Source organism: Ascaphus truei, chromosome 6 (genome assembly GCF_040206685.1).
Source record: "Ascaphus truei isolate aAscTru1 chromosome 6, aAscTru1.hap1, whole genome shotgun sequence".
Lineage (NCBI taxonomy): Eukaryota > Metazoa > Chordata > Amphibia > Anura > Ascaphidae > Ascaphus > Ascaphus truei.
The window spans coordinates 116,411,084-116,437,438 of record NC_134488.1 but is presented as its reverse complement, the minus strand read 5'-3'; the positions used below and the strand labels follow the sequence as shown (position 1 = coordinate 116,437,438).

The 26,355-nt window shown below is 47.0% G+C and overlaps 1 protein-coding gene across 4 annotated transcripts in view; it reads left to right on the top strand.

Moving 5' to 3' along the window:
* ATP13A2 (ATPase cation transporting 13A2) overlaps positions 1 to 26,355 on the top strand; it is a 97,461-nt gene that overhangs the window by 66,747 nt on the left and 4,359 nt on the right. For all 4 annotated transcript variants that reach the window (XM_075605969.1, XM_075605971.1, XM_075605972.1 and 1 more), the window contains exons 7-28: positions 154 to 231; positions 1,111 to 1,180; positions 1,793 to 1,927; positions 5,179 to 5,245; positions 5,810 to 5,941; positions 7,931 to 8,098; positions 8,402 to 8,512; positions 9,328 to 9,374; positions 9,919 to 10,107; positions 12,748 to 12,954; positions 14,664 to 14,768; positions 15,577 to 15,733; positions 16,901 to 17,021; positions 17,578 to 17,702; positions 18,842 to 19,002; positions 19,940 to 20,050; positions 22,299 to 22,378; positions 23,070 to 23,222; positions 24,302 to 24,398; positions 24,600 to 24,823; positions 25,071 to 25,216; positions 26,117 to 26,289. In XM_075605969.1, coding sequence (XP_075462084.1) covers positions 154 to 231; positions 1,111 to 1,180; positions 1,793 to 1,927; positions 5,179 to 5,245; positions 5,810 to 5,941; positions 7,931 to 8,098; positions 8,402 to 8,512; positions 9,328 to 9,374; positions 9,919 to 10,107; positions 12,748 to 12,954; positions 14,664 to 14,768; positions 15,577 to 15,733; positions 16,901 to 17,021; positions 17,578 to 17,702; positions 18,842 to 19,002; positions 19,940 to 20,050; positions 22,299 to 22,378; positions 23,070 to 23,222; positions 24,302 to 24,398; positions 24,600 to 24,823; positions 25,071 to 25,216; positions 26,117 to 26,289 — 2,857 coding nt within the window. The remainder of the gene's footprint in view (positions 1 to 153; positions 232 to 1,110; positions 1,181 to 1,792; positions 1,928 to 5,178; positions 5,246 to 5,809; positions 5,942 to 7,930; positions 8,099 to 8,401; positions 8,513 to 9,327; positions 9,375 to 9,918; positions 10,108 to 12,747; positions 12,955 to 14,663; positions 14,769 to 15,576; positions 15,734 to 16,900; positions 17,022 to 17,577; positions 17,703 to 18,841; positions 19,003 to 19,939; positions 20,051 to 22,298; positions 22,379 to 23,069; positions 23,223 to 24,301; positions 24,399 to 24,599; positions 24,824 to 25,070; positions 25,217 to 26,116; positions 26,290 to 26,355) is intronic.

Here is a 26,355-nt window from a genome sequence, read left to right as displayed (position 1 = left end):
AAGATGAGCTTTTCAGTTTAATATATTACAGTGGGAGAGGTTCCTCTATGTGGGGAGGTTGTTGGTAAAGTAGGTTGTGGACTGGAGGTGGGACACATGGTATGTTGTATTACAATGTCATTGATTGATTGATTTATCATGTCCGGCCTGCAGTTGTTTGGATGAAGGGCTGACCTGTGGAGATCTGCAACGATACAGATCCGGACTGAGTCAGATGGACCATAATACCAGGTGAGCACCAGCGTAGAACATTGTTACACACCTGATACAGGCCCATACGGTCATGCATGGAAACAATATGCGGAAGAGGAGGCACTGCTACTTCTACATCACTCCCCTTAAATCAACTTGTGCTCAGCATGCATCTTTCACTTAAAAGGACTAGAAAACCTAGTCCCAGTTAAAAAGGAAACCAAGCACAGAATTGATCAAATGCCTGTGCAGTCAGCTATATGTGTGACCTGCATAAGCAGTACTGTACAAATGCGAACCATTAACCCAGGTAATACGTGACCTGGAATTCGCTTCCTCTGAGATCTCATTGTGTCGTTCTTGCACAGTAGCTGAGTTAGACCTCCTGCTCCTCAGGGTTCTGACTGCACCTCTGGGGTAGGACTGGAAGATGCGTTTTTTTTTAACACATACACTTAAATCTGCTATATATCTTAACCAACAGTGCAACATAGAAGTAACATTAGGACTCAATAAGTACACATCATTCTCGACTCTTTAAGAGCAGTGCATAATATCTGGTACTGACGAGTGTCAAGCTCCACCCTTCATAATTGTACAGCCCACCTGCCTTACATTATGGTCTTCATTGTCCATTGCATCCCTTTTCTTCTTAATCTATGCCTCTTTGACCTCTGCAACCCAATGTCCCCCTCTGCCATTCTCTGCCCCCACTGGCCATAGTAATTCCCCAACATTTTGTTATTCCTGTATTGCATTAATTCTTTCTTTATGATGGGGAAGAGGATGAAATCTATTTCCTAAAGAGAAGGGTCCTGGGGAAACTGATTTTGAAGAAGGGTGTCTTAGGGGCTGGGTTATAATAACAACTTTCTCAATCCTGCAGCTACACTAATATTTTCTCTCCTCTCCCTTCAGGAAGCAGATATACGGCCCCAATGAAATTGATGTCCCAGTCAAATCCTATTGGATACTCCTAATTGATGAGGTAAGGCTAACCCCTACCTGTATCCATAAAGTTACAGGTAAAATGTTACGCATGGCCGGCCCGTTTGGCAGCGCGGATGTTAATGTAATAAAATACCAGGTCCAAAATAAAGACGCTTCAGTGCTGCAGGTGGTGGTGAGAATTGTGGGATCCCAGCCTGGTGCGGCATAGAGTTTGCTACTGGCCAGTGCATCCTGCACTAAACTTACTCAGAAAGCTTGGGGGAGTGCAGGGGCTGAGAAAAGAGATGAAAATACACAATAGTGCAATATTGTTTCTTACAAAGGGCTATTGTGGGTAATCTGGTGGAATCGCACTCACATTTTCTATAGATATAAAAGGCATATATCTATTGCAGCATAGAACAGGTTAAAGACTCTGGACTGCTGGTGTTTTCTCTTCCGTGACTTACGGTATCTGGAGGTGAAAGAGAGGAATACAATAGTGCAGATGGTAACAGTAGTATAAACTTTATATGTAAAAAACGGTACATCAGAGTTTGCACCCGCACTTTGTTAGATGCAAAATAGCAGATCAGATTAAAAAAATCTGATAGGAAAGACGAAGTCTCAACTATCTCGCCACCACCACCATCGCCCTCTATCTCCACAGGTGCTGAATCCTTTCTACATATTCCAGGTGTTTAGCATCGTCCTGTGGCTTTACGATGGATATTATTATTACGCCGGATGCATTCTGTTCATCTCCGTTGTTTCTATCGGCCTCTCTCTATACGAGACCCGAAAGGTGAGTTTCTCCTCACTAAAGTTTAGAAGTATTTACAACATGGGTGCCGTTCCCTGCAGAAACACAGCAAACCATAGTAACCTTCTCTAATTATTGGGTAGCAAAATCATTTCTTCCTGTGAGGAAACGGCAGCCTGTTTTTCCTATCCCCAAAAACTGAAAGATATCCCCGAAGTAGTCCAGAAATGGAAGCTGAAAACAGTCTGTTACCGGCCGCCGCATCCTGCTCACCGCCGCCGTCCCGCATCTAAATACCGGGACCAGGGACAAAACCCGGGACATTTCCGGGACGGACCGGAACCCGGGACAGGAGAGAAAAAAACGCGACTGTCCCGGCAAAACCGGGACATCTGGTCACCCTAGTTATAATGTGACACCCCATCAAATCACGTACATATCATCATGGACTGCACACTTGACTGACCGCAAATCGCTTTTCAGGGATGCTAAATCCGTCACACCCATAAGAATTTACTTAAAGATGGTAACGTCGCTGATTCCCTTTTACTTGCTATTGCTTCACCTTAGAACAGCGTGGGATAAGAACAAGAGCAGATATGAGGAAAAGCAGCAGGGAGTCAGAGAGAGGGCAAAGACCCGCTTTAGAAGGTGAGGTGACGGGACGTGTCATTGGTATAAGAGAGCAGAGCTGTAATACATTATTGGAAATATGCAGTACAAACCAGCACTGATCTCTCCACTTTCTCTGTTGCATCTAAATCAGGGGTGGGTAATTATTTTAGCTGGGGGGCCACTTTCGAAGCTTTCGTAAGCACGGGGGCCACACATTTAATGTATATATTGTGTGGCTCCTTCTCTCCCACCTCCTCCTCCTTCTCTCCCCCCTCCTTTCTCTCTCCTCTCCCCCCTCCTCATTCTCTCCCTCCCCCTTCTTCTCTCCCCTCCTCCGTCTCTCCCCCCTCCTCCTCCGTCTCTCCCCCCTCCTCCTCCGTCTCTCCCCCCTCCTCCTCCTTCTCTCCCCCCTCCTCCTCCTTCTCTCTCCTCTCCCCCCTCCTCCTCCGCCTCCTCCTTCACTCCCCTCCTCCTTCCCTCCCCCCTCCTCCTTCTCTCCCCCCTTGTCCTCCTTCTCTCCCCCCTCCTCATTCTTCTCTCCCTCTCCTCATTCTTCTCTCCCTCTCCTCATTCTTCTCTCCTCCTCCTTCTCCTCCTCCTTCTGGGCTGTACTCTATTGTGCTCCATACAGTGCACTACCTCGCCCTTGTCGCCCGCCCCGATACCATCTGGAGACGGGTACTGCCTGCAAACGAGGGCGAGAGGCCCCGATGGAGGGGGATTTGTGTTGGAGAGACCTCCACAGTGCATTGAGCACGGGAGCGTACTTGGCCCACTTCACGGACTCCCCCACCACCTGCCCCTTCTGTGGCGAGCGCGAGTCCGTGTACCATATTTATTTTAGCTGCGCCAGACTGCAGCCCCTCTTATCCACCTTGAGGGGCCTTCTCATGCGGTTCTGGCTGCACTTTTCCCCTCACCTTTTTATTTTTGGGTGCCCACTGTCCCGGGACAATAAGCCTATTGATCTCCTCATCAACCTGCTCCTGGCATTGGCTAAGCTCGCCGTTTATAAGACCAGGAAGCAGTGTCTGGAGAGGGAGGTCCCAACAAACATCGTGGCCATGTTCCGGGCGCTGGTGCGCTCCTGTATCCAGGCAGGCGGGGTGCTCTGCTCGGTATCCCCCACTTTGGATTATTTTGTACTAACCTATAATTTTTAGTGCACTTTTTTTTCTTTACAGTGCACTTGTTGTTGGTTTAATTTTAGATTTGTTTGACTGTTTTTTCTTTGTTCTGCTTGGTTCTAAACAGGTAGAATTGCTGTTCAACTGATTTGGCCGGCCAATCAGCAAAACCATATCAAAATAGACCACCTCTCCCTCTCCTCCTCCTTCTCTCCTCCTCCTTCTCTCTCCTCCTCCTCCTCCCCCCACCCTACTCTCCCCCCTCTTACTTCTCTCCCCTCCTCCTTCCCTCCCTCCCTCCTTCCCTCTCCATTCCGGAGGTATAAGTAGTAATGTGGCAGCAGCAGCTATGTGTAGTGAGCCCACCCACGCTGTGATTTACAGAACTACCAGTAAGGCCTAACTTCCATGTTAGGCCCCACCTGGGTGGGCTGCTGCCGCTATTGCAGCTGAGGCGGGAGAGGCTTGGAGAGAAGGCGGGCCGGAGAGAATGATGTGGGCCCACGGAACGGGTTTTGCCCACCCCTGAATTCTAAATAATAACAATCTGGCTTTTTCACTGTGCAATAGAAACCTTTAATGGAATAAATCGGATTACTTTACCAGGCGTGCTCAACTCCAGTCCTCAAGCCCCACCAACAGGTCTGGTTTTCAGGATATCCCTGCTTCAGCACAGGTGGCCCAATCAGTCTCTGCTTCCACAGGTGTCTCAGAGGCTCAGTCTTCGACTGAGCCACCTGTGCTGAACCTGGGATATCCTGAAAACCTGACCTGTTGGGGGGGCTTGAGGACTGGAGTTGAGCCCCCTGCGACAAACAATATAACACTTGAGGATGAATTTATAGTTTTCCATTTATCTCCTGAAAAACAGGACCACAAAAAGCTGTATCTGATTTACGACAGAAAAGCAATGGGATTTCCTTTGATAATCGGATGTTGTATTTTCGCTGCCTTGCAGCTGGAAGACTTTGATCAATTGATGCCTCACTGCACTTCCCTAATAATGACGTTTAATTAGCTTCAGATCAGATCTCAGACTTCAGAATAAATCACTGTTCAAATAACCTTGCAATTTAATTACTTCCACACATACTTCTCAGGGTTGTGTTTCTAATTAATGTGTTCAATGTTCCAAGAATAGTAACGAGTTTTACAATCGCGCCCACTTGGTTATATTCATTTAAAGTAAACCTTTTATTATACTGGGAAGTCCTGCACTGCCCCCTTTTATTACTGAAGAAGTTATTTGCCCCCTTTACTACTGAAGAAGTTATTTGCCCCCTTTATTACTGAAGAAGTTATTTGCCCCATTTTATTATTGACGAAGTTTAACAGAGCTGGCGAATGAGGATCTGTTCATTAGCCAGATAAGCAATACAAACTATTCAATGTGCAGAAGAGATTTGATGAAAGTCGTGTCAGGTTGTCACCTGGTGCCTCCCACTTCAGAGACCAGACCGAGCCTTACCCACCAAGCTGTTTCTTTTATCATGACTGAGGTTATTCATTTCATCTCTAACTGGTCCTGGCTGTGTTTTTGGCTCCTCACAGCAACGTGTGACTCTCAGGAACATGGTGAAGGTGGCAGTGAGCCTGACAGTGCGACGGGAAACAGGAGGTGAGATGAGGGGGAAACTTTTTGCAGATTTAGGGGGTGGCTGGAGTCGCACAGAGTTCCCTTTATAGATTTGGAGGCACCTGCAATTTTACATGCCATTAGCATGTAGTTGGCACCAATGTACAGCTGAACCCCGTTATAACGCGGTGCTCGGGGTCCACAGAATGAGACCGCGTTGTAACCGGGTTTGCAAAATGGCCGCCGCACGAGGACTTACCCGGCATTTGCAGCTCTTTCCTCTCTGCAGCTCTCTCCTCTCTTTGCATCATCAGGCTGTGTCCACGTGCGACTCAGATTCATCACTCCAACCCTGTGGTGTAGCAGCTAGAGAATTGCACTAGCATATAAAAGGTCATGGGTTCGATTCCTGCATGTGTGTTATATAAAATGTATTCATGGGTTCAATTCGCTTTTTTTGATGTTGCAAAGGATCAAACATATACCTGGGATAAATGATTGATGTGTAAATTAGCAACAATGACGGACTTGTAGAGATAATCACGGTCTTATTTGTTATCCATATCCTGGGTGTCTCTGATAAAAGGTTTCATGTTCCTATTTCAGAGGAGTTGCTGCTGAGCTCTGAGAACCTGGTACCCGGCGACTGCATCATCCTTCCTGCTGAGGGGGTCTTACTCCCGTGTGATGCTGCTCTGCTGGCTGGGGAATGCATGGTGAATGAGAGCATGCTGACAGGTGAGCAGAAACTCCAACCTCGCAGCTCCTTTTTAGTATGGGATTGGTAAAGTGCAAGAGCAGAGACGCAGAGCCAGGAGAAGGCAGACAATGCGAGTACCGCATCTAAATGAAAAGTTGTACAGGGTGCCGGGATGTGCCCGTGACTTTACCTGTAATAGACAACGGCAAAACGTAAGGCCTCAATTATACCAGAAACTGCAGAGCAATCCGGTGACGTCATCGTGGCGGCGCTACATGTGCAGAAGCGATTTGTAGCGCTACTGCAGGGAGGCATGGCCAGCTCATTTCTCTCTCTATTGTGTGTGTGTGTGTGTGTGTGTGTGTATTAACACACACATTAATTTTGGTTTACCTTGACGTGGTATGCAGTCTTATGACGCTTTGGCCAAAGGGTTTAACTAAATAACCAAGTAATTATTATTATTATTGAAGTATTTAAACTTTATACTTACCATATATGTTTTGTCAATTGGACGTAGCATTGGACACCCCTGTCTTTTGTTGTATGTAGATGTGTGTGTGATTGTTTTGTTTAAGATACACTCTGATTGGCCGTGCAAATCACATGATGCGGTCGTCGCTTGTGAAAAACTAAATCTCAAATCTCTTCATGAGACGGAAGCTTGGCAGTACGTCTCGGTGCTAACGTCACAATTGGTATGTGCGCTTTCATTGCATTTGATTGTTTTGAAGCTGCACACCATCGCGCGTGATTTTTGGAATAATTACGGCCTAAGGATTAAAAGCCGGCGATGGTCCAACAAAATAAAGGAAAGTATAAGTAGATGTACAGAATGTATTTTCTAAAAGTAGGCGCGTGCACACACCAGGCGCCTCTCTGCAGTACCCTTTATTGTATTGTATGTCTTTATTTATATAGCGCCATAAATGTACATAGCGCTTCACAGTAGTAATACACATCATATAAATAACAAATATCAATAACATATAGAGTTGATTCAAAAATGAACACTCCCATGTAATAGTCCTTTACACTGAAGCACAAGGCCAGGCTCTGTGGGGGGGTCCTTTAGATCACGGTGGCTCAACTCCAGTCCTCAAGCCCCCCCAACAGGTCAGGTTTTTAGGATATCTCGACTTCAGCACACACGGCTTAATTAGTCCCTGCTTCACTTTTGACTGAGCCTCTGAGCCACCTTGGCTGAAGCAGGGATATCCTGAAAACCTGACCTGTTGGGGGGGTGGGAGGCTTGAGAACTGGAGTTGATTGAGCACCCCTGCTTTAGATCCATCCTAGATATATTTGTGCTAAATGCCCTATCGGAGTATAATCAGCACTGTTACTCCTCTCATTGCAGGAGTATTAACAGTGGTGCAAAATATCTGCATGCCAAGCATTGGTATTGAGTGGACATAGAGAAATGGAGGCTCCAACCGTAGAATATCCTTGTCACGGGACTTTTAACACCTTTTACCCGGGATCATTCACTTTAGCAGAACACAGTAGTGGAATAAAATTGCGTTTATTCAGATAAAATCTGCAGACACATACATGGAACACAATACGCAGAAGAATACACACTTACTGGGGGTCTGGGGTCGAAAACTAGCCTCAAATAGGTGCAGGGCGCCTGCTTCACAAGGCTTACCCCCAACCGCAGTAGGGACAATATAACAATGGTAAACAAGAAAAGTTTCCCTGTTGAATGCTCACTGTGATGTGTAATGGTATTAATCTATAAAACCCTTTAATTGGTAATATAATTATTTTTTTTTGTAGGATTGGTGTTGTTCTATGGACATAGATTCGCCAACACCAATCCTACTCATAATTTTTATTTTATCACCAATTAAAGGGTTTTAAAGATTAAAAACCATTACACATCACATCACAGTGCGTGCATTCAACAGGGAAAATGTTCTTGTTGTATCGAAGTCTCCGGAAGTAGGTTTTCTGGACTTCTCCAGAGCCTGTTCCCTGCTCTATCAATCTCCGGGGTGTGAGCAGACGGTTTGTGTTTTCAGGGGAGAGTGTTCCCGAAATGAAGACTCCGTTACCCGAGGGTCCCCAGGCTGCCTGCACCGTGTATTCTCCAGAGGAGCACAGGCGGCACACCCTCTTCTGTGGCACACAGATCATCCAGGCCAAAGCCTACGTGGACACGGAGGTCATTGCAGTGGTAACCAGGACAGGTAAGCCCCCTCTCACAGAGATAACAACTCATAGCTCTGAGATTGGACATGTGGAGCTCTTGTCAGCTTCACTGCAGTGAGGCCAAGCAGGAAGCATAACAGTAAGGAGTGCAGAAGGCTACTATACTGCTTACTATATTCACTAGTGGCACTATGAAATCATTTATTACCGGTTTTAAAATCGCTTCCTTAGTGTTGCTTGGAACTGTGAGTTGAAGGACGCAGGACTTTTCCCAGTCCGTACCAGCTGGAACGGTCTCTCGCTGTTTGGTTTTATAATTCATTAATTCCATCCATTGCTAGGTTTCTGCACAGCCAAAGGAGACCTCATCAGCTCGATCCTCCACCCCAAACCCATCCGCTTCAAGTTTTACAGGGACTCCATCATCTTCGTGCTCATCCTGGGTGTGTTTGGTAAGGATTCGGTTGTATTTAAGACTCTTTCCTGCTATGTTAATTCTGCTTGGTAAAACCAAAATGTACGACTGTGCTTTAATGTAAATGGAAAAGCTACTAGCTTCATAGCTCCCGGAGTCCGAGAGGTGAAGGGATACACATAGCCGGCTACCACTAGAACTGGAAGAATTGGAACAGGGGTGTTCAACTCCAGTCCACAAGCTTTGCCCCTAAAAAAAAACAGGTCAGGTCTTCAAGATATCACAGCTTCAGCAGAGGTGGCTCAATCGAACCTCTGATTGAAAACACTTGTGCTGAAGCAGGGACTGATTGAGACACCTGTGCTGAAGCTGGGATATCCTGAAACCCTGACCTGGCTGTGGGGGAAAAGCGGGGGGGGGCTTGAGGGCTGGAGTTGAGCAGCACTGGGTTAGAGGCTAGAATCAAGTATACTCACTCTAAAAGCAGGTCACTAAAGAGATCCACATACGATTACTTCTTTGCAGCTCTGGGGGACGGTACATATATGAATATACTCAACCTGGCAGCTGTAACATTGCCAGCTTAAGAATATTTGTTGGGGCACATTTAAACCCCACCTCCAACTGGAAACTAATGTAGGACATTGTGGAAATGAAGCCGAGTGTCTCGCTTCAAGCATAGTGACCTTTTGAGCCCGAAAATGGAATCTCAGCATTTTGCTCTACTATGCAAAGCTGTTTCTATCCAGCGCAGACACACTGTGCTTTTCGGTCAGTGCTGTGTGTTGCGTCCTCTCCTGCACTAATGATGATCCTGGCTGGTTTTGATGTATCTTCCCACTTCCTTTTCAGCTTTCATTGGAAACATTTACAGCATTGTGATTCTGATTAGGCACAAGGTAAGCCCTTTGTCCCTATGGTAGGGGTACTGTAAGCCCTTTGTCCCTATGGTAGGGGTACTGTAAGCCCTTTATCCCTATGGTAGGGGTGCTGTAAACCCTTTGTCCCTATGGTAGGGATACTGTAAGCCCTTTGCCGCTATGGTAGGGGTACTGTAGCCCTTTGCCGCTATGGTAGGGGTACTGTAAGCCCTTTGCCGCTGTGGTAGGGGTACTGTAACCCTTTTGCCGCTATGGTAGGGGTACTGTAAGCCCTTTCCACTATGGTAGGGGTACTGTAAGCCCTTTGCCGCTATGGTAGGGGTACTGTAGCCCTTTGCCGCTATGGTAGGGGTACTGTATGCCCTTTGCCGCTATGGTAGGAGTACTGTAAGCCCTTTGCCGCTATGGTAGGGGTACTGTAAGCCCTTTGCCGCTATGGTAGGGGTACTGTAAGTACAAGTGGTGGTATTTGGTGCTCCCAAGAACCATCACCCTTTGACCCCTGCCCCTCTCTGCCCCTTGGGTTGGTCTCACATGTGATTGCTCGGTTAACCTTCGGCAGGTCGCAGCGAGCCAAATAGTGGTCCGCGCTCTCGATCTGGTCACGATCATCGTCCCCCCAGCGCTGCCAGCTGCCATGACTGTGGGTACCATTTACGCTCAGAACCGTCTGAAGAAGCAGGGCATCTTCTGCATCAGCCCCCCGCGGATCAACGTCGCCGGCAAGATCAAAATGGTCTGCTTTGATAAGGTAGGAAGCTGTGGCGGCCATCGCCCCCTCCATCTCCTCCTTCCCCTCCTTCACCTGCATCTCTCGCCCTTTCTTAGTGCTAGAGGGGGAACTATGTCCTCACTGGGGGAACTATGTACCACTGTTGCCGTCAGTTTTACATTGTACTGTGAAGATGTCTTTCACTTTCTGAGAAAAGTTCAGCTCCACTCAAAAGCAGGGGGGTGGGAAACTTCAGCCCTCAAGGGTCACCAACAGGTCTGGTTTTAAGGATATTTCTGCACCACCTGTGCCAAAGCTGGGATACCCTGAAAACCTGACCTGTTGGTGACCCTTGAGGACAGGAGTAGTCTACCCCTGATATTAAGGGATCTGTCAGATTCTTAATATAGGTCCATCACTCATTTTGGCGCTGTAGTGTATGCGGCCGGGCCCGTCACGGCTGGGAACTCGCCATAACTCCTAAGGGACACTGCAATCTTTTTTCCGTAAAACATTATTTAGACCAGGGGTGCTCAACTCCAGTCTTCAAGACCATGCTTGTATACCCCCCCCCCCCCCATCACTTCAGACCATGCTTGTATACCCCCCCCTCACTTCAGACCATGCTTGTATACCCCCGCCCATCACTTCAGACCATGCTTGTATATCCCCCCTCACTTCAGACCATGCTTGTATACCCCCCCTCACTTCAGACCATGCTTGTATACCCCCGCCCATCACTTCAGACCATGCTTGTATATCCCCCCTCACTTCAGACCATGCTTGTATACCCCCGCCATCACTTCAGACCATGCTTGTATATCCCCCCTCACTTCAGACCATGCTTGTATATCCCCCCTCACTTCAGACCATGCTTGTATACCCCCCCATCACTTCAGACCAGTATATTAATTTATCCTGTATTGCCCGCTGCATCATATTGCATTGTTACTGCCATCATTTTGTCAATACACATGGATTCTTTTTCCTTAGACGTGTAATATTTCTGTATTGGAGCGCTGGGAGCGCGCACTGTATCTTACACTTTACGGTGGAGGGTTTATCCACGTACCAGGGTCATCACGTTGCACAGTCAGCAAGCAGCCTCGTACGGATTAGATCTAACAGGTTGAAACGGCTGTCTGTGAGTAGGGTTACTGGCTGTTTACTTCCATAACCCAGGCTGTGCTGAAAGAGCTGTGCAGTGCGGCTGGCAGACGCTTATAGGGCTCCATGTTAAAATGGACATCAAGCGACATGCTCATTTGTATGTTATTACCCAGAATCCCTGGCTGCAGCGGAAGCACTTGTATGCCAAGGCTTCGTCCCCGGTGGCCGAGGCTGCACGCCCGATTGCATGCGCGCTGCACACAAAGTGCAGCCCTCTAAGGGGCAGGTCCCAGTCGGCGTGTGCACACAATGCGCGGTGCGCGAACGCCTTTGCCAAAAAACAAGATTTTATGGCCGCGATCATTGCCTTAAGGCGTTGCGATCGCGCTGCGCGCGCACTCCTCCGCATGGTCTCGCCAGCCTTGGGCGCGGCCCTGGAGATGATGAGTAAATGCAGGTTACAGACCTGTCTGAGACGTGAATCACAGGTGGCATTTTTATTAGCTGTTCATCTCTGTTGAAATACTGACAGCTTGTGGTCAACCAAGGGATAACCTGTCTATCGGCAGCAGGTTCTTCATTTAGGGCCATACATATGTCATATTTCTTTTTAATGGGCAGTAAGATTCATTACTGCTTCACACCGCTTCGTAAATATGACCGTTGGCATGTATGCTATTGTGAATTTTCTTTGCTTAGGAAGCAGGTTACCAGAGATTAGATTAAGTAATTGCATTAAAAAATTATGGGCCAGAAGATATTCTTCCAACAATTCAAGTGACTGCTACAAGGTATCTTTTGGCGCCGGTAGGTGTCTTGTGGGTTATCACCCTTTAGTAAATCTGGCCCTATGTGTAGCCCTGCAGTTATAGGACAGCTCTATTTTGCTCAGCTGAATGTCACTGCAGAATGTGAGAAAAGATGCATCGTCTATAGACCAGGGGTAGCCAACTCTAGTCCTCAAGTGCTACCAACAGGTCATGTTTTAAGGATATCCCTGGTTCAGCACAGGTGGCTCAGGCTTTGACTGAGCTACCTGTGCTGAAGCAGGGATATCCTTAAAACCTGACCTGTTGGTGGCCCTTGAGGACTGGACTTGGCTACCACTGGTCTATAGAATGGTCCATTTTGTTAACTGAACTATTCTCCATTCACCAGAAGTGAAAGGCGGAATGCTGAGCTCATGACTGGTTTATAACATGGAATGGGCTCGTTTAGAGACACCTCTCATTGTGTAGTTTTTGTTTTAGATTACCATGAGTATAGAAAATGAAAGGTAATGTATCACACAGTAACGCTGTTCAATGATGTTAACAAGTACTGTATGGGCAAGCATACAAAAAACTATTTAAAACTCAGAGATGAGTAAGATTATCCTGAATTGTTCATCTATATTATAGAACTTTTTTTAAATAGTTATTTGGTGTGGTCATTACTTCTTGATTGCACTGGGTCAATACAAAGATAGTATGAGTTTTTCACTCCGTTTTGAATAGATAGATGTATTCTTACTTTGCATACTGTACTCTTCTCCCAAAGCGTTCCCACATGTCCCTCTCCTGCTCTCAGACAGGTACACTGACAGAAGAAGGACTCGATGTTTGGGGGGTTGTCCCCTTGGATAACACTAATTTCCTGCCCATCACACATGAGCCTCGTTGCCTGCCTGACGGCTCCCTGTTGTATTGCCTTGCTGCCTGCCACTCTGTATCTCTGCTGAAGGGGAAACCCATTGGAGACCTCATGGATCTGAAGATGATAGAGTCTACAGGCTGGGTAAGGCTCAGACTCTTTGTCCTCTGCCGTAGTCCTTCCTTTATAGATGAATCACTTATCTTTGCCTCAGAACTCTCGCCCTCCATAGTGTTTTTATATCTCAAACGATCAATAATGTAGCTGTGGTATGGACTAGGAAAACCCCCTCGTTGATATCAGCTTTATACTCATTCGAGTCCTTGGGTCAAGTCAGGGGTTACAATTCTTCTGGTTGGAATTGAATACCACTACAAGAGGTGGAGTAAGACGTTCTAATAAGAATTCAGTGTGACTCCTTGGGTTCCTGTGTGACAGTTCACATCTCGGTCAGAATTGATCCCTTTAAAAGTCCTAGCTGGTTATTCCAACCCTTGACATCAGAAATTGAATATGCAGAATTGGAAATGCAAAGTATGAACAAGGTGAAACGCAACGAGAAAGCTAGCACTAGTATCCCAGAAAAAGGTAGGCCCGTCTATCAGTGCATTAAAAATAAAATGACTAACTAGATCTGTTAGAGACTGATGTTGCGAGGAGTATTCAGACTCAGGAGATTGGTGCGAGGAGTATTCAGACTCAGGAGATTGGTGCAGCTAGTGCAGGGCCAGATTGTGGAAGGCTCAATAAAAAAATGCATGAAGAAGTACCCTGCTGCCCCCACTGGTCTGCCACCCCATGAAACTAAAGGCTGGGACGTGGACTGTTGGACACACCGTTCTCCTTCTAGCCTGGCAAGTTAATTTGGGAGACAAAGAAAGGGAACCAAAAAAAAATCGACCCCACTGGCTAGGTTCCCAAATCTGGACAAGTCATGGTTACTCCATTGTGATGCTGAAAGAGCCACCCATCAAGGATGGTAGCTACAGAGATGGTCAATATACCGCTATGATCGCAATGTGTCGATTTTATAAAGAATGATAGCAGTGTTGCTATTAGGCACCCCTCCTTCCATCTTCCCTTGAGGAAAGCTAAACCCCTCTTTCACATTTAAGCAAGGGAAGAAGAAGCAGAACACCCAAACTGCCACTGAAAGTAAAGGTGGAGTTAAGTTTGCCTCTAATCGGGAATAAACAAAGTATGTGCCTGATATAGCCCTACCTTATACAGGGGTGATCGGACATGCTTTGGCTGGAATTTGTTCCAGGAGCAGGTTGTAGGTGCCTCGGGCAGGGGGTTACCTTTACCATAAGGCCAGGGTGCCTGGAGCAAGCAGGGACTGTCTGCCTTTCTCATCCCTCAGCAAGACTTAAGAGCTTTCTCCAAACACACAGCACTTCTCAGTGTGTCCGTCTCTGTCACAGGATCTGTTCCCAGGCTGGCAACTCCTGGTTGAAAAAGGCTGCAGCCTGATGACCAGAGCTGCCAGGCAGCTGTGCTCTTGATTCCTCAGCAGCTCAGGAGTAAGCTGGACCGGCTCATTGCTGCAGGCATGTTGTAGACCAGTGATGCTCCACAGTCCATAGTCCTCAAGTCATCCCCCCCCCCCCCTCCTGTTCTGAAATAAATGGAACATGCATATAGGGACAGTCCAGCTTTAGGAGACGCAATGGAATACAGAACGCAGGGCCAGCGTTGAGCAAGATCTGAGGTTTTAGAATAGGTTCTATTACTGCCAGGTTCTGCGTTGGTATTCTTCGCTCTGCTCTCTTACGCTGCCTTGTTGTGGCTGACACACTGGGCTTTCTGTCCCTTCTAGCAGCAGATGGTTCAGTCATGTCCATGTATTTCAGTACCTCGAAGATGGAGAAACAGACCAGAAAACCACAGAACTTTTTGGAACCAAAGTCTTGTCCGTGGTGAAGCCCCCACCTCTGGAAGAGCAGCCCCACGGGGCAGTAAGTATTGTGATCATTTGACCCTGTATGTTTATTCTATGCAGCCCGATTCCTGCCAAACTGCTCTAGTGCAACTAATTGCCCTGTTACCCCAGCACACTACGAGAGGCTTGTTTATTCTGATGACCACACAACCATAGCATTTGTATTGTTTCTGTGGTTCTATTCCACAGTGTTTTCTGTAGGTTGTAGCATTTCAGCCCGTAGCGGCTGTGTTTCTATGCATGGCCCCTCTTGAGTTAATGTGTTTTTTCCTCTTTGAATGTTCTCCTGGGAATGGCTGATCATGGCAAGACACAGCTTTGTGACAATGCTGCTTCATTGTGCATGTCACGCTGTGTCCTGTGGGGGCCTCATTGTGTGTCTTTCTACTTTGCAATAGTGTCCTGTGGTGCGTCATTTGTGAGTCCTTGTGTTACTCTACATGGTTTCCACATGGGAAGGTAATTGTGTTTGTAAATGAATCCCTAGGACTAGGCTGCCCTGTGTGTACTTCGTGTACATGAAGTCCTCCCCAGCGAGTTATTGTGCTGTTTTGTTAACGCCTTCACAGTATGTACCGAAGAATTAAACCCGTGCACCATTATTCTATCATATACCTGGGTTCCACATCTATTTCTGTAGATCATTTTGTAAATTTGGGGTATTTTTTTCCTCCCAATAGATGTATCACCTCTTCCTTTATGTAATGCAGTTTCTAATTTACTGGATGGGGTAATTTACTAGTTGTTAATCCCCGTGTGCAGAGTATCGTGGCATAACGATGTATACACCTGTAGGCAATGAGTGCTGTATTCCTTCCCCCTAGAAACACCATGTGCCGGTGGGTGTGCTGCAGAGGTTCCCGTTCTCCTCTTCCCTGCAGAGGATGAGTGTCATAGCAAAGCTCCCTGGGGATACCCCAGCGCACGTATACATGAAGGGAGCCCCGGAGATGGTGGCCAGCCTGTGCCAAAGTTCCACAGGTGAGCCCGTGGCAGGAGAGGGGGTACATGTCTGGGGTCTGCCGGTGAAGGGTGTGAAGTACGTGTTTCTGATATCCGCTGGGTGAGCTGTATGCCGCCCCCGTTGTGTGCCTATTACAGATGAGCAGTACAGTATATGGCATTATGTCTCTGCAGGGTATGGGGTTTAGGGCCATATTTAGTAAGCGTTGCTCTTCCAAAAACGCACCAGGAGACACTTTGGGCCCGTTCAGTCCTCAAACTGAGATGTCAGTCCTGCCTGTTCATCTCGCTCTCTAATGAAGACATTAAGGGACCCATTTACTAAGCAGTGCTACTCCGTGAGACGACTTGTAGCACTGCTTAGAAAATGTTAGTCTTCATTGGAGGCTTGATAGGCCCAGATTCACGGAGTTCTGTTACACTATTTAACCCTACGTTCACCTAGATGAATGCCATGTTAATAGTAACGGTGATCAACTAAAGAAAATAACATTGCGCTCGCCCAGTTTTACGCATTTAAATAGCGCCGCGTTCATTTCTCCCGCCATTAGTGACGAGGGAGGGAGCGGTAATAGACCTCCGCAAACACTCCCAACAACACACGGGGAGAGACCCGCAAATGCACCTGGGAAAAATGCCGCGGCGTGCGCGAGGGACATTTAAAGGTGGTGCACGCGGGACATTTTAAAGATGGCGGGTCGTGCGAGCGGGACATTTAAAGATGGCGCCTGATGTAGCGCGCGAGGTGTCCTATAGTTGAGCAGTCCCGTCGGCCACTTGCATGGCGGCGGAGCGCCGGCGGCCAAACGTCCCGTTCAGGGAGGTACGTACTTTAGCAAGATAGGGCTCTCTCTCTAGTTGCCGCGATGTTCTGCTGAATATCGTGACATTAAGCACATGCCAATGAGTTGTAGAACGGCCATAGCTTTTGCATAGAATTACCTGCGCTTTAAACTCGGAGGAACGTGGCGTCCGTTCCTATTATAGGTAACGTAGTGTTATCTGCCCTGATTTAACAGGAACTCCGTGCATCTGGGTCTAGGGGTTTGTCTGTTTTTCATTCAACTGCAATAGTGCTGATCGCGGCACTATCCGGCTATCCCTCTGTTAGGTGAGGGTAGTTACACACCGGGGGGCTGCATCCTTTGCCCTGTGTGCATCAGATGTGTTGTGTTTCTTTCTTAGTTCCACCCGATTTCTCGGCCATGCTGCGTCAGTACACTCAGGACGGATACCGAGTGCTTGGGTTTGCTTATAAAAAACTCCACTCCACCAAGACGTTTGAGGAGTCTCAGGTGGTGACTAGGTGAGTAACCCAAGTTGATATTTGTACAGTTTTAGTTAGGGGGTTAATCTGTGTCGGATTTTAAAGTTCTTGTGATCTCAGAACATCAACATATCATCTTGTTACAGCTGCAATCCCAATTCACAGGGTTCTCTAGATCAGGGGAGCTCAACTTCAGTCCCCTAGATCTTTCCCCCCCCCCCCCGCCCGCCCCCTCCCAACAGGTTAGGTTTTCAGGATATCCCTGCTTCAACACAGATGGTGCAATCTGTTGCTCAGTCTTTGCTGTGCTGTGCTGAAGCTGGGATATCCTTAAAACCGGATCTGTTGTGGGGGTCTTGAGTTGAGCACCCCTGCTCTATGCCACGGGCCCCCCAAAAAATCATAGATTTGCATAACGGGAGCAGTCAGTCCAAGTTTTGTACATAGACATAACTTATTACAAAGATGTGCGTCGACTTTCAACTCATCTTGCTGCTTCTGCTGATATTTATGGGGTGCAGAGTGGGGTTTTTCCTTCACCAGTTCCAAGCACTGGATCAGTCTTCTCCCTGTAACACTTCTGTCTCCGGAGCAGGGAATCCGCAGAATGGGACCTCCACTTTCTGGGGCTCCTCATCATGAGGAACGTCCTGAAAGCGGAAACCGCGCCAGTCATCCACGAACTGCGAAAAGCCAACATCCGGACCGTCATGGTGACAGGTATTTGGGACCAGCAACACCGTTGTCCTAGTGCAATTTTGAATTGGGGCTTGAATAGAGCAACATGTGGGACATGAACAACTATTGCTCGTGTGGAATGAGTTTCAGATTGCCGTCTTCCTCGTGCCCGATTTAGCCTTTATAAAAGTTACAATTATTGGTATTTTTCACCCAGATCCCCCAAATCTTTTTGACACACGTGCTCGGGCTGCGTTCCTACTGGAGGACAAGCTGGGGTGATTTTTAAGCAATAGCATGTAAAAACAATAATCTGCTTTGAGTTGTTAATATGGTTTTAGCTCTATTATTATTATTGTTATATTTTTTGTATTTTTTTTTAAATATAGTTTCACAAATCTCAAACTTGTTTTATTGACATTGAAATAAAAGCTTTTGACATTCAATATACTGTACAGTTAGTAGCGAAGAATGTCAATCCCTTTTTCCTATAAGGAGTATGCAACAAAGCAATATAAAGCATAACAATATTGACTAAAAATGAATAATGACCGAAGACATACATTTAAGTAAATCACTTCAACTCATCCCATGACTGTGAAACGTATCTACTTAATAATCTTTTAGTGACCTCTTACAGTAAAGTCTAATATATATATATATATATATATATATATATATATATATATATATATATATATATATATCAAAAAATAAATAGATGATACCGTTCTGTGGCTAACGAAATGCTTTTATTTGTGCGAGCTTTCGAGATACACTGATCTCTTCTTCCGGCGATGTTACAATGAATGAAGCAAGGATAACTTAAAAACAGTGTCTCTTGGAATGTTATCTGTGCTTCTCCTTCCCCCGGTGTGGATGTGTTTTATGGCTAGAGGTGTCAAAGGGTAACTGAAAGCAAGTGAAGAAAGAGTGTGTGTGTGTATCAGTGTGAATAAAAATGAATGGAGAGCCCACAGTATAAACAGTGCTCTACACAAGGTGTGTGTGGAGTGAGAGGGATATAAATGGTGTGGGTGGGTGTGGAAATGTGAGAGTTTGTAGCACAACTACAAGTGTGTGTGGATACTATGTGGTCCCTATTGGTGTATATGGATGGAAAAATAAGGAGTATGCTGGTGAAAAGGTTTCCTTATAAAACCCACCTCGCTGTATTTCAGGCGATAACATGCTGACGGCGGTGAATGTCGCCAGGAGCTGCCATATGGTGGAGTCCACAGAGCAAGTTATCTTTGTCAGCGCATCTCCTCCTAGCCACAATAAAGCCGCCACACTGAAATACATCCCATCCGAGTCCGTGCCAGGAGAGGACGTGAGCGAGGTGAGTGCTGTCACGTGGCATTCTCCCCATCTCTACATGTGTGTTTGCATTGGGTCATGTAGTTCATATGGAGTACACAGCCGTTTACACAGTGACGTGCAAACATTAATTACTGGATCTACAGAAAGAACATGAGTCGCGCAGACAAATAGAAGCAGTGGAGTCCCTATACAAGGAGGCTTGCTGTATAATCATTGTACTGACAGACAGAGATGGGGGATTAATGCTTCAGTAATAGCCTTGCTGAGTGGGGATTAAAGGTTGCTGCAGTAGGTCAGGAGTGGCCAACTCTATTCCTAAAGGTCCACCCACAGGCCAGGTTTTCAGGATATTTCCTGCTTCAGCACAGACTGAGCCACTCGTTGAGCCCACCTGTGCTGAAGTAGGGATAACCTTAAAACCTGACCCGTTGGTGGCCCCTGAGGACTGGAGTTGGCCACCCCCGCAGTAGGTGATATAAGGCAGAGGAGACCTGTGCCAATGGGAACATTTACCGATTTGGACTCCAGGATAGGTCTGGTTACCATAAGATGTTTTTGAGCTGAGTAAATATGAAGTTCAATGTCAGAAATGAAACCTAAATCTGCACAGATTTACCTTGTACTATTGTATTGTCATCCGAGTGCTGGAAACTAAGGATCTTTCTATGTCCATCCATTGCGTTTCTTGACCACATCTGTTATTTTTGTCACCATAATTGATCGTCACCCAGGTCATGCATACTCTCTCTCCCTCTCTCCCCCCCCCTCTTCTTCTCTCTCCCTCTCTCCTTCTCTTTTCCTTTTTGATTTCTGCTTTCCTCCTCCCCGTGCTTCGGTTCCTATTACTTATATTATTTTCTTTTCACCGCCCTCCTTTAATATTTGTTTTCCCCACGATAGTCTTTTTAACAAATGGCGATTCCTCATTGTGTGGCATCTCCTCCCTCCTCACGCAGGGTCTGTACCAGCAGGGCGGATCCTTCCTGGCTAAAGAGTCCTATCGCTTTGCACTGAATGGGAAATCCTTTGCCGTCTTGTCTGATTACTTCCCAGACATGCTGCCCAAAGTAAGACTCACGTGTGTTCTCATCGCTGCTGCTGCTGCGCGGCTTTGTTCATGCGTGTTCTTAAAGCGGAAATCCAAGAGGGCGATTAAGAGGTCTGTATCTCCGTAAGCAGGGGGGCCTCGGAGCTGAAATTAATGGGGCTCAGCTCCGGAGACGCCCCTTACTTGGGGGCAGACTTTTTGCATTGGTTGAGACTTGCAGTACAGAAATCTATTTAAAGGTTATTTTTGGTCTACAGATCTTGTACAGCTGCAGCGTCATTTACTGCCTCTGCTGCCGCGAATCGGCAGGCTGCGATCTACGGCAGGCTGCGGCGTCCGACAGGCTGCGGCGTGTCCGACAGCAGTACACTGTGTGGCCCGGGAGGATGAAAGCCGTGTTAATCACCCCGGGCCAGGCAGTCTGAAATAGCTGTGCAAAGGAATCCCAGAGAGAAGCGGCCTCTCTCTGCGCCTCCCCGAGCAGCTCTTGCAGCGATCCAATGTTTTATTATTTACATGTTTATATACTATATTGAAGCAGGGGGTCTCCAGAGGTGAACCCCATTCATTTAAACTCCGGGGACCCCCTGCTTCTGGAGATATAATACTCCGTAGCGGGTGCCAGTAGCCGTTCAGGTTGGGCCCGTGTGGCGTGGGAGCTTTAAACCCCAGCGGCTACTGCCACCCCTACAGAGGGTCTATATGTCCAGAAGCAGGGGATCCTCAGAGTTGAAATGAATGGGGTTCACCTCCGGAGACCCTCTGCTTCAATACAGTATATAAAAAAATAATAAAGCGCAGTAAAACCTTAAACATACTTTACCCCCCTTCAGTGGCTAACCGCTAAGGCAATGATGGGGTTAACCCCTCCCGCAACTAACTACCCCCTTCACGCACCCCCTCTACCCCAAACAACCCCCCCACCACCACACAGGAATGGGCAATAGCCCTATTAGCCAAGTATGGTCAATAGTGCTTGTGCCCAGTCAAATATACAGTACTGCACATTACAATACTTTATACTACAAGTAGTCAGAAAATGTGCAGTTGACCACTGGTCTCCAATGTGGTTTTGGACCAATGAACAGATACTATTACCCTTAGCTGAGATCTGTAGTGTATGCCGCTCCCTATGTGCCCAGCTTTAGCTGAGATCTGTAGTGTATTCTGCTCAGTATATGCCCAGCTTTAGCTGAGATCTGTAGTGTATTCCGCTTTAGCTGTGATCTGTAGTGTATGCCGCTCCCTATGTGCCCAGCTTTAGCTAAGATCTGTAGTGTATTCTGCTCAGTATACAGTATGCCCAGCTTTAGCTGAGATCTGTAGTGTATTCTGCTCCCTATATGCCCAGCTTTAGCTGAGATCTGTGTGGTATTCCGCTTTAGCTGAGATCTGTAGTGTATGCCGCTCCCTATGTGCCCAGCTTTAGCTGAGATCTGTAGTGTATGCCGCTCCCTATATGCCCAGCTTTAGCTGAGATCTGTAGTGTATTCAGCTTTAGCTGAGATCTGTAGTGTATTCCGCTTTAGCTGAGATCTGTGTGGTATTCCGCTTTAGCTGAGATCTGTGTGGTATTCCGCTTTAGCTGAGATCTGTAATTTATGCTGCTCCCTATATGCCCAGCTTTAGCTGAGATCTGTAGTGTATGCCGCTCCCTATATGCCCAGCTTTAGCTGAGATCTGTGTGGTATTCCGCTTTAGCTGAGATCTGTAGTGTATTCCGCTTTAGCTGAGATCTGTAGTGTATTCCGCTTTAGCTGAGATCTGTAGTGTATTTCGCTTTAGCTGAGATCTGTAGTGTATTCCGCTTTAGCTGAGATCTGTGTGGTATTCCGCTTTAGCTGAGATCTGTGTGGTATTCCGCTTTAGCTGAGATCTGTGTGGTATTCCGCTTTAGCTGAGATCTGTAATTTATGCCGCTCCCTATATGCCCAGCTTTAGCTGAGATCTGTGTGGTATTCCGCTTTAGCTGAGATCTGTGTGGTATTCCGCTTTAGCTGAGATCTGTAATTTATGCCGCTCCCTATATGCCCAGCTTTAGCTGAGATCTGTAGTGTATGCCGCTCCCTATATGCCCAGCTTTAGCTGAGATCTGTAGTGTATTCCGCTTTAGCTGAGATCTGTAGTGTATTCCGCTTTAGCTGAGATCTGTAGTGTATTCCGCTTTAGCTGAGATCTGTAGTGTATGCCGCTCCCTATGTGCCCAGCTTTAGCTGAGATCTGTGTGGTATTCCGCTTTAGCTGAGATCTGTGCTTTTCCTCTTCAGGTGCTTATCCATGCCACTATATTCGCCCGCATGTCACCTGACCAGAAAACGCAGTTGGTGCGGGATTTCCAGGACCTGCAGTAAGTGAGAGGTGCAGAGTGCAGCGCTTCCAGTCCTGCTTCTATGTACATGTCACGCCAGTGTTGGGGAAACAGGCAGGGTTTCGTCCTGTCTATAAGTCACTACGCCGTTTCCATGTTCTGGGGCAATCTTTTGCTATAAACCCTTTGAAGGGAGTGACGGACCCAGTCCAGGGCTTCTCAACTGCAGTCCTCAAGATCCCCCAACAGGTCAGGTTTCCAGGATATCCCAGCTTCAGCACAGGCAGCTCAATCGGTGGCTCAGTCTTTGACTACACCCCCCCCTACCCCTGTGCTATAAACCTTGCCACCCAGGTAACCATGGCTATCTCTGCCACCATACTGCCCTGGGGCAGGAGGGACCGGTCGGGGAGTTTGCAGTTGGGTGTCTGGGGTCTTCGGAGTCCTTTGCTTGTAGAACATAAAGAGCTCTGCATGTAGAGCAGGCGTGCTCAACTCCGGTCCTCAAGAACAGGACAGGTTTAAAAGATATCCCAGCTTCAGCACAGGTGGTGCAGTCAAAAACTGAGCCACTGATTGAGGCACCTGTGCTGAAGCTGGGATATCTTTCAAACCTGACCTGTTGGGGGGGGGGGGGGGGGATCCGGAGGACTGGAGTTGAGCCCCCCCTGATGCAGAGTATAAAGTCCATGAATAGCGTGTTGCTGGTAACCCCCTTTTTGTTGCTCAGTTACTGCGTGGCAATGTGTGGGGACGGAGCAAATGACTGCGGAGCCTTGAAAGCCGCTGACGTGGGGATCTCTCTCTCTGACGCCGAAGCCTCAGTCGCCTCTCCCTTCACCTCCAAGCTGAATAACATTGAGTGTGTCCCTGCTGTCATTCGGTTAGTGCCTCTGACACTGTTCTTACAGATACTACAACGCAGGACATTTGGCTGCTTTGGCTAAGGTCACCGTCGCCGAGAACCCGAAGCCTTCCCTGGTCTGGTTCTATTTTACAGCTGTGGAGGGGGGGGGGGGGTTTACAACCTTTATTTAATGTCTTTTTTTGGGATCAGACCGTTTTCCAGTCGTCAATGCCCCATGTCAATTGTTAGTTTAGCTTTGTTCTGTCTTTTTCTGGCACAGTAATTACAGTGCCATAATCCGTTAAACACAAGCAGCTGATATTCTTGGATGCAGTGTTCCTGCCGAAAAGCGAAACGCATTCATTTTTCTCATGATACAAAGAACTAAAACGGTTACTTTAAGGTGGATTACATCTTTCTAAGGGAGTCAGTAACTTTAAGAAGTTGTTTAAAAAAAAATATATATATATATATATATATATAATTTTATTTTTTTGGGACCCGTTACATTGAACTGCCTATTACAATGTTGCATTTTGCAAAAACAAAAAAAGGAAAGAGATGCGGTGTCTGTCATAATTTAAGAGCAAGTTAAGAAGTTGGGCGTCCTCCATGAATAATGAATGAATGAATGTAGCATTACTGATGTATTCGACTGGTTAGGCATAAATAATATTATTAGTTAATATTGAGTTCCAGGTGTCACTACTTGACCATAAGATGTCTGAGCAAAATGAAACATTCCGATTTAGTCCATATCACAATATTAATGACAAGTCCACAATAGGAAATAAACTTGATACAGTTGGGCGAGTTTAGTTCATTTTTAATATCTGTTCCTTTGAGTAGTAGACTGTCCCCACATTTATCCTATTGGTATTGTTTGTTTTTTTTTGTTTTTTTCACATTTTGTTAAACCTCCGTATTTTGCCTTTTTCTTTGTGTTACTATTCTGTCATTTTGTTTATAATCCTGTTATAAATGAAGACGGCTATAAAATTTGTACATGACACATTCTTGAAAGCGGTGCTTGCATTTGTCATCTTGAATCATGTCACTAAACAGACCGATTTTTTTTAATTCTGCAATGTAACGGGATGTTCCTGGCCTTGTAGGGAAGGGCGCTGCTCTCTGGCGACATCATTTGGGATGTTCAAGTACATGGCTCTCTACAGTTTCACCCAGTTCACATCGGTGCTGATCATGTATAATGTGAGTATGGACAGTTAGAAGTGACCTTCTGTGACAGCTCTTTGCTGCCCATTCTGTTGTATTAATTGAATACTAGGTTGTAATGTTCTGTGCTATGATTGATGTGGAGCCTGTTCACCTGTTGGGGGCGCTGTCTGTGTGCCGGTGTAAAACCTGTGTAGTGTTATGGGATACTACTCGCCACTCCCTCTCTTCCAACAGATGAACTCTAATCTTTCGGACTTACAATTTCTCCTCATTGATCTGGGGATCACCACGTCCGTGGCTGTTCTTATGGGCAGGACGGGTCCGGCCAAGGAGCTCGGGGCAGCACGCCCGCTGGGGACACTGATCAGCATCGCCGTGCTTGGGAGCTTGATTCTCCAGACCCTGCTCATCTGCGCCACCCAACTGGTCACCTTCTTCGTCACCAGATCGCAGGACTGGTAAGTCTAGCCAAAGCTCCTCCTGTACCAGCATTAAGGAGAGGGTCGCAATGCACGAATATTCAACTACTTTAAGAACAGCCACGGCTAAATCCGCGGCAGTTTACCCTCCTTTAATTTCCGTAACTCTGCCGTTACCTTGAATTTTCCCTTTGCTGCCGGAGAGACCAACATATGCACTGCATTGCTGCACCATTCACTGGTGGCAGTAAAGGTATTAATTAGCCACGCTTCCTCCTGGTTTTAGGTACGTCCCAGTGAACACCACTCTGTCTCAGAATCTGCCAAACTACGAGAACACGGCTATCTTCTGCGTTTCCGGATACCAGTATCTTATCCTCGCTGTGGTCCTGTCCAAGGGTTACCCCTTCCGAAAACCTCTGTACACTAATGGTAAGAAATGCGGGGCCTTTCATACCGGACATCGTCCTTCAGCGGTCTTTGAGGTTAAAAGAAAAAGTCCAGTTTAAGCAAACTGTTCAGGGACGACCCCTTTGATGTCCATGTTTGGATTCTTCGGCCTGACGTTGTGACTCAATGTACAGTCGGAGCAATCTGAATTAAAATCACTGTCCGGTGGAGCCGCCCCCTTTTTGGTGTGCATCGCAATCATTAGGGACACATGGTAAGGAGAGTGCGTTAAAGCAGCCACTCCTCCCCCCCCCATAAAATGTATAGTATTAAAGCAGTGCCGTCACGCCCAAAGCAGGATCACATTCACCTATTTCCCAGGATGCTCTAGGTAGAGATGATGTCGGTCAGTGAGTGCGAATGTTGCATGTTCTAGCAATGTTGTCACTCATTTGCGTGCTGGCACGGCGCTGCCGAAGCTATTTTTATTTCCTAAGAGTGCTGGGAAAAAGAAGGATAATATTTGCAGGGGTAAAATCACATCTGAGCTGAAGGTGCACTATTTACATACACACACCACAGCCCCCCCCCCCCCCCCCCACACACACACACACACATTACTATTACCTTACCTTGGGGGTCGGATCTCACATTGGGCACTACTTCCGGGCGGGTCCGACTTCCGTCGCTTTCGGGTGGCGCTTCAGGGGCAGCTGGATGCGGATGTTGGGGTTCTGACCTCTGGCCAGGCCCAACTTCCAGCGCCGGCCGGCCGAGTCCCCTGCGGCCGTCAAAAAGATGCCGAAACTCCGTACCCATCGCAAAAAAAATAAAAAATCGGCACGGCTTCTAGTAACTGTAACCACGTCACTGACTTTGTAATAATAAGGTCTGCAGAGTTCCCACATCGGTGAGTGTGTAATCTGTGTGTGTTCCTTGCAGTGCTGTTTCTGCTGGTGCTAATCCTCCTGCTGGCTGTCATGGTCTGGATCACCCTGTCACCCCTGGGGTTCATGGTGTCACTGCTGAGGCTAAAGGTCATCAACGACATCAACTTCAAGTTTGTGCTGATAGGATTGGCCATTGTTAACTTCTTTGCTGCCTTTATTGTGGAGGTAAGTCCCTTCCCCAGCCCAGATCCGCGTCGTCGCAGAACATACACACCAAGGCACGCATGGTAA